Source organism: Ruditapes philippinarum, unplaced genomic scaffold, assembly GCF_026571515.1.
Source record: "Ruditapes philippinarum isolate M1 unplaced genomic scaffold, ASM2657151v2 ctg5740_1_1_1_1, whole genome shotgun sequence".
Lineage (NCBI taxonomy): Eukaryota > Metazoa > Mollusca > Bivalvia > Venerida > Veneridae > Ruditapes > Ruditapes philippinarum.
This window is the reverse complement of record NW_026851618.1, coordinates 47,439-55,898: the sequence shown is the minus strand read 5'-3', so window position 1 is coordinate 55,898 and position 8,460 is coordinate 47,439. Positions and strand designations below refer to the sequence as shown.

At 35.2% G+C, this 8,460-nt stretch overlaps 1 protein-coding gene across 1 annotated transcript in view; it reads left to right on the top strand.

Annotated features, from left to right (window-relative positions):
- Positions 1 to 4,677: 4,677 nt before the first annotated feature.
- The window catches only part of LOC132716207 (phosphatidylinositol phosphatase PTPRQ-like), a 39,411-nt gene continuing 35,628 nt past the window's right edge, over positions 4,678 to 8,460 (top strand). Inside the window, exon 1 of the mRNA XM_060699457.1 lies at positions 4,678 to 4,884. Coding sequence (XP_060555440.1) covers positions 4,710 to 4,884 — 175 coding nt within the window. The 5' untranslated portion in view covers positions 4,678 to 4,709. The remainder of the gene's footprint in view (positions 4,885 to 8,460) is intronic.

Here is an 8,460-nt window from a genome sequence, read left to right as displayed (position 1 = left end):
CTTTGAACTTTGTCTGTGACATAACTTTGACACTACAAGAGGTATACCTTCCTGTGTCCAAAACCTATTCGGGGAGCATCACCCGGTTCAACCGGCTCTTGTTCATTGCAGACAAAGCATATATTAGTTTTCTAGGAAAATGCTTTTTTAAGTATTTATTGTATTTAGTTATTTTTAGCTGACCTGAGCACAATGTAAGGAAGGTTAGCTTTTGTGATCACAATTTGTCCAGCGTCCATCATCGGTCAGTGTGTCCGCATAACTGAATAGGGATAGGGGGCCATTTAACTGTTAACAGAACAAAAGAAAACATAAAAGTTAGTTCTGTAACAATAGGGTTAGGGGCCATTGGCCCTCTATTGAAGAAAAGAAAATAACAAAAGAAATGGCCCTTTCTTCGATTTCGGCTGGACGTCAGTGTGCCAATCGTCAATTTTTTTTATACAAACGACTTCTCAGAAACCACTGGGACAAATTTTCCTGGGATGTTCCTGGCATAAAGCTCTACTTAAATTGATCAAATGGTTCTGCTCAATCGAACATGTAGGTCAGGAGGGCTAAAAAAGATTTTTGATATGAAAACTTTTAAAAATCTTCTTCTCTGAAAGTGCAAGGAGTAGAGCTTAGATTTTTGTATGTAACATCATCTAATGAAACTTTCCAGAAATTGTTAAAATTACAGCCCTGGGGTCAAAATTGGCCTCCCCCCAGGGGGGTCATTTATTTTCCTAATACAGTCTAACTTGCCCATGCGACCACTTGTATTAAGCAACCTTTGTCTTATGCGGCCACTTTCAATTCCCCCGTTCGTTTTCTCTCTATATTTTCAACGTATTAAGCGACTTTTGCTCAACGTGACCAACGACCGCTAATTAATCAGCCAATTGAGATCAATTTTTTCATTAAACGGCCACTTTTACCTTTCAAGTAATTGATTTTAGAGAACGCCGCCTTGTAATGTCACAAGTGTCAACAATCAAAACAATATATATAGATGTGTGAAAAACTCTATTTGCCAAACCGTTTAAGTGTATGCAAATAAAGGTAGATATACGCGTGACGTGTATTATCCAATAATATCGATAAAACAATGCAACACTCCGCCGCTACTCAGATGGTGTATACGCTTAGCTGTTGATATTTAGACTGCACTGCATTGACCTTGAACTTAATCAGCAATTAAATTAATCGTTACAATCAGAGGTAGTTTGTTTATTTCAAATGAAAAATGCACTAAAAAAAAGCTTCACTTATCAGGGTTTTGGTGTTTCAGACATGGAAATACAACAGAAAAGTTTAAAAATTCTGGAAAAATGTCAAACATGTACGTAATGTATCAAAACTGATTTGTTAATAAATATTAGAAAGTTATTTTTAATGCTCCCCGAAAAATTTCGGGGAAGCATATAGTCGGCGCCTTGTCCGTCTGTCCGTCCGTCCGTCCGTTGTCTTGTCCGGAGCATAACTTGAAAACCCTTGGAGATAATTTGTTGAAACTTCATACAGTGGTAGAGGGCATTGAGGGGGAGTGCAGTGTCAAAGAACTCCCCTTATAGAAAAATCTTGTCCCGGGCATAACTCTTAAACTATAAGAGATATCAACATGAAACTTTGTTTCATAAAATTTTCTCGTCTACGGTAAGTATCTTCCCTTTGTCCCTAGTTTTTATTTATTTTATCCCCCCCCCTTCCCCGTGTCTCATGTCCCCTTCCCCTGTGCCTTTTGACATTATGGGCCTTATATTAAATCATTTATTTTTTTGTTTTAGTTCCTTATAAGTTACTAATTATGTATTCTGATGTAGTGGTTTGCCTGCCCGTACTCTGCCTTGTGCCCTGTCCTGTTTTTCTTTGGGGTCCTCCTGGGCTCCTTGCCGCTGGCGCTTGTTGCTGGGTCGGGTGGGGGCTGCGTTCATTGAATGCCGCCTTTCCTTGTCGATCTTGTTTATCATATTTGTAGGTGAATAGATCTCAATGGGTAGATGTGCAGTGCATAAGAACAATAACTTTTTTTGTCCTAATTTTGGAGTTATTGCCCTTTGTTAATTTTAACACTTTGAACTTTGTCCGGAACATAAGTCTAAAACTATAAGAGATATCAAGATGAAACATTGTAGGTAGATAGATCTAATTGAGTAGAGGTGCAGTGCAAAAGAATCATAACTCTGTTGAGCCTCATTTTTGAATTATCTCCCCTTTAAGAAAAATCTTCTCCAGGACATAGCTGTAAAACTATAAGAGATATCAACATGAAACTTTGTAGGTAGATATATCTTAATGGGTAGATGTGCAGTGCACAAGAATCATAACTCTGCCTGGACTAATTCTGGAGTTATTGCCCTTTGTTTATTTTAACTTTTTGAAGTTGTCCGGGACATAACTCGGAAATCATAAGAGATATCATCAAGAAACTTTGAAGGTTGATAGATCACATTGATTAGAAGTGCAATGCATTGAACAGTAACTCTGCCTTGCCTAATTTTGAAATAATTGCACATTGAACTTTTTCCACGGACATAACTCTGAAACTACAAGAAGTGTACTTTAACGTGTCCAAAACCTATTCGGGGAGCATCACCCGGCTCAAACCGGACTCTTGTTTACATTTGCATCCATTTAGATTATCGGAGCGTTCTAATTATTATACATTTATATTATTGAAGTTGAAAAACATTCCCACTGCAAAAGAAAGATGTCAATTATAAATTTTGACTTTTTATCATGCTTTATCTTAAGAGACCTTTTATTTAGCGACCGTTTAGGGTGTTTCGCTTAATACAAGTTTTACTGTATGTATATTGTAAAAAATCTTCTCTGAAAGTGCAAGGTGTAGAGCTTATATATTTTGTGTGTAACATCAGCTAATGAAATTCTATAAAAAATGTTCAAATTATAGCCCTTGGGTCAAAATAGGCCTCGCCCCAGGGGGTCATTCATTTTCCTTTTATGTATATAGTAAAAATAACTAAAAGTCATATATAGTATAAACTTAAAAATCTCTTTTGAAAGTGCAAGACTTAGAGCTGGTATCTAGGGAAATGATAAAAATCTTCTGCCTAGAAAATAATGTCTAAACTTAAGATATTTGGAATGTAGCATAACACCACATTAGCTTGTTTGCAATTTGATAATTTTTGACCTAATTATGGCCCTTTGTTATTTTCCTTATATAGAAGGTATAGTGAAAGATTTCTTCTGTGCACAACTTCTCCTTCATTTCTTAAGGAATTTAGACCAAACTTTCACAGAAGCTATGTCATCAAGTGACCTTGGGCATTTTGTCAGGGTTTATTACTTGATTTTTTTTTCCTGATTTATGGCCCTTTGTTTCTTTCCTTATATGGAATATTTATATTGTGAAAATTTCCTTCTGTGCGCAACTTCTCCTTTTATTCTCAAAGGAATAAGATATTTCAGTTAAACTTGGTGTTAGACAAGCATATGAAAAGACCTTACTACTTCAAACATATTTTATTTGAAACATTTTCACACAAACATATCATGCAATCATTAGATTTATGATATACAATGCTGAAAAAGGATCAGATCTGACAATGCTGAAAAAGGATCAGATCTGAAAGCATACAATGCTTATAGAGGTCTTTTCCTAACAATTGCTTTTGGCCCCTGAGGGTAAAGGTCATTGCTACTCAAAATAGAAAATCAGTTTGGAATGAGATATTTCAATGAAACTTGGTGTATAGCAAGGTTATGTAAATACCAAGCTAACGATTGCTTTTAGCCTCCTGGGTCAAGGTCAATGTTTAAAATTAAAATCAGTTTCTGGTCAATAACTAGAGTTTAGAATGAGATATTTCAATGAAACTTTGGGTATAGCAAGGTTATGTAAAGACCTAGCTAACAATTGCTTTTGGCCTCCTGGGTCAAGGTTACTGTTTAACAATAAAAATGAGAATCAGTTTCTGGTCAATAACAGTAGTTTGAATTGAAATCTTTCAATGAACTTGGTGTATAGCAAGGTTATGTAAAAACCTTTTTACAATTGATTTTGGGCCTCTTGGGTCAAGGTTACTTCTACTAAAAATAGGAAATCAGTTTCTTGTCAATAACTTAGTTTGAATTAAAATATTTCAAAAATAATTGGTGTAGAGCAAGGTTATTTAAACACTTATAATTGCTTTTTGACCCCCTGTGTCAAGGTCAAGGCTCTTTTACTAAAATAGAAAATAAATTTCTCGTCAATAACTAGAGTTTGAACTGAAATATTTCAATGAAACTTGGTGAAGAGCAAGGTTATGTAAAAACCTAACTTATGATTTCTTTTGGGCCTGCTGGGTTAAGGTCACTGTTATTAAAAAAAAAGAAAATACATTTCTGGACAAGAGTTTGGAATGAGATATTTCAATAAAACTTGGTGTATATAAAGCTTAGGTAAAAGTTAATCTCTTATGATAACTTTTCTATTTATATTCCAATGACAACAGAACTTTCAAACATAGTGATAATTGAAAACCTGGTTTTGTTGCATTGCCATGTTTCTTGTATGAATTATGCACCTAGGGTAAAAACTTCTTCCACCCTGGAGGTCATGTAGGATCATAAGAATAATTAAGAGAAAACATTGTTCAGACAAGTCGTGATTGGGTCTCTTTTCTTATTGAAATATTATTTTGAATACTCAAATAAATTTACATTCAGGCTTATAATTGCCCTGTCTTTGCAGTGCTTTAGTTCCAGTAAGCTTTAGGATGAAAAAGTATTTTACAGTGAGTATAGAAAGCTCTATATATCAATTTGTTTTTCTCTTTTCAGATATAGATGATTGTTCTCCTAATCCCTGTCTGAATGGAGGCAGTTGTACAGATAAGGTTGCTGATTTCACCTGTATGTGTAGGTCAGGTTTTTCAAGTAAAACATGTTCAAGTAAGTCAGTTAAGGATTCTTTAGTTAAGCTTTTAATTTTACTATTCAGTAAAATGCCGCCTAATGACCACACTGCTATTAAATGCTGTCTTATGACCACACTGCTATTAAGTAGGGATGTCATCTGGAGCCGAAAGGGCATCTGGATATCCGAATCAGACATCCAATGTGAAAACATCTACGTGTGTGTGCATGCATGTGTTTGTGACATAGATTTATTTAACTTAAAAAATCTTCTTGAGAAAAACCACTAGTCCAATTTCAACCAAACTTGGCAAATTGTTCCTTGGCTGAAGGGTTTCCAAAGTTTTTCAAAGAATTTTATTCCATGCAGAAACCTGGTTGTCATGGAATCCAAAAGCAATTATAAATATTTTGCATGAGGCATTGCATAGTTGACCTGTACGGAGATTTCAAATTAAAGCAAATGGGTCAAAATTGGCCTTGCCCAATGGTCATTGATTTTCACTAATTACATATAGAAAAAAAAACTAGAAAAAAATTCTTGTCTGAAGGTTCAAAGCTTGTAGCATTGAAATTTGGTATATGGTATCTTCTGTAGGTCCTTTACCAAAGTTGTTCAGATTTTGCCTCTAGTGTCAACATCCCCCATCCTTAGGGGTCATTGGTTTTCCTTATATGTATATAGTAAAACTTAAAAAGTTGTCTTTTCTGAATTGACAAAAGCTAGAGGTTAGATATTTTGTATGAAACACTGTGTAGTTGACCTCTACCACGATTGTTTAAATTATAGCCCAAGGGTAAAAATTGGCACTGCCTCAAGGTCATTGTTTTTCACTATATACATATAGTAAGAACTTTTAAATTCTCTCTTGTACAAGGCTTAGAGTTTTGATTTTTGGTATATAATATCATCTACAGGTCCTCTTCCTAAGTTTTGCTTCTAGTTTTAAATTTGGCCCTGATAAATATTATGCATGAAACATTGTGAAGTGAACCTCTACCAAGATTGTTCAAATCATAGCCTTGGGGTCAACATTGGCCCTGCCCCAAGGGGGTCATTGATTTTCATTATATCAAATTGAAAAAAGAGAAAGAAAAAATGTTTTCTTAATAAGAGAAAGTTAAAACTTAGATATTTGACATGAAACATTGTCCCTAGGGCCTGTGTCAAGATTGTTTGATAGGGAGAGGAATTCTATAATTTGTTTCGTTTTAATACCTTTCATTTTTGTGTAACAATTATATACATGTACATATAAAATGTAAAATATTGAAAAAAAATATGTTTAAACTAACTAAGATTGTTTGAATGAAACCATTGAGTCAAAAGTTTGCCTTGCACAAGGGGACTGTGACCTACTTTCTTGTCCTTTGATGTACAGCAATGAAATTTGGACCATGTGCACATTTAAGATGTAAAATTGAATTTTAATATAATGCATGCATCTGACCTAGTTTTTGACAAGTGACCTACTTTCTTATTCTTTGATGTATAGCCATGAATGTGTCCATGTGCACAGTTTAAGATGTAAATTTGAACTTTGATATCAGAGCATAGAAGCAGAAAAAGTCTTCTGACAGTGTTCCTACACTAATATTAAGTGTTAGTGTTGTATTAATGCAGTGGAATAGCATTTTTCACAAATGCAATCTTGATCGTGTTTGCTCGATTTTCAATTTTTAAACTATTGAAAAGTTTTTATATTTACTTTGCACAAATAGTCATAAGAATGACATAATGTGAGGATTGCAATATTCAGGTCACTATCCTGAAAGTCTAAGAAAATTAGATAAAATTCAAACAAAATTGGATAATTTACATCTAAATATTGAAGTTAAATGGTCAATAACTGAAACAGACGTTTGTGTTGAGCAAATGTACTTATGATATGCAAGGTACAACATGAAGGTAATTGTTATTCAAAGGTAAGAAATTACTCATTCATGTCTGCTGCGGAAAGGGATTTAGCTGTCCTTCAGACTGCCTTGTTTGTTTGTTGATGGAAAAGGTGCACCAAGCAATTGTTAGAGTGTGGTTTATTGAGATATGCAATTGATATTTAAGTCATGTGAAGTCAAGTTTCATTACATAAAACGTTTTAAGTTCTGCGTGAATGTAATAAAATTGAGTAAATGAAATATTGCACCAGAAAGAGTACTTAATAAATTGTTTTTTGGAATAACTGTCACGCCTGAGTATTTATTATCTTCACTTTTTATGACACTTACAAATATTGTCTCCTAAAATAGCTGGCTTTTACAGGTCAATTTTCTTGCAGGATTTCAATGAAACGTTATCACAGGAGTGATCAGTACCATCCCTAGTGATGCATTTCACGGGCCTGTTCAACTTCGCTAGCTGTAAATAGAAAAATCTTCTCTGGCTTTCACAGGTCAAACTCCTGTTTGGATTTAAATGAAACTTCACAGGAGTTACCAGAACCATACCTGGTTGTGCATATTGCCGGCACTTTCTGCTTCGCTGCACAAAAAGGACACCTGAAAAGCTAAAGATAGAAATATGTTGCCCTTATTTCACAGGGAAATAGGATTGATCAATACCATCCCTTGTTGTGCACATTGCCATTATGTTCCCTTTGGCTGCACAAAATGCCACCAGAGCTATAAAATAGAAAAATCATGTCCGGTTTTCACTGGTCAAACGCAGCTCACGGGATTTCAATGAAACTTTACAAAAGTGATCAGTACCATACCTAGTTGTGCATAATGCGGGCACAAAATGGCTACCAGAGCTTTATATAAAACATCTTGTCTGGCTTTCACTGGCTGAACTGCTTGCAGGGTTTCTACAAACAAAACACATTAGTGATCATGCCATACCTAGTTTTGGGAGACATATGTTTTTGTGACAAAATTGCGGACAAAATTGCCCCGCACCCACTCCTTGTCAACAAAACTAGATAAGGCAAAGGCTAATACAAAAGATGTAATGAAATGCAATATTTAAAATGTTTTATTGCAGAAACTGTTAATATGTTTATGGTAAATTGATGTGTTTTGATGCAGTTTATATAAGTATGCAGTTCCTATTATTATTGTTATAAGCAGCAATTAACCCATTATCCGATATACACCTATATACCTTTTAACGTCTTTTTCACACAGCCCCGCCCCCTATTTGTTGTCCCAAATGGTGAAAAAAATGCCTTATTTAGGCCCCCAACACTTGTTTTGTGTGAGAAATGTTGCTTAAAAAAGTGACCACTTTTTCGGCGCGGCCTCCTATCCAAAAGATACATAAGGGGGTTGTCAGAAGGGGGAAGTGGCCCTCTGTTTGGGGTGTTTGAAGGGGAGTGGTAGTTTCCCTCATCACTAAGAAAATTTTGGACTTGTGAGAGGCTAAAAATGACCCCAGATCGATCATAAGGTCACATGTAACCAACGCTGAAAAGCCTTTGACTCTTTCTCAATCCATTGAGAAGTTGCAGCACTTTGAAATCAATTATGATGGAAAAAATCAATGCAAAATAGTGATTTTTGGCAATTTTGAGATGTCCCGTCGTTGCCATGGTAACAGGAAATTTTAGACTGAGCACGTCGTTACAAAGGCAATGGTCTAGTCAACATTTGTGCCAAGTTTGATTAGTACTG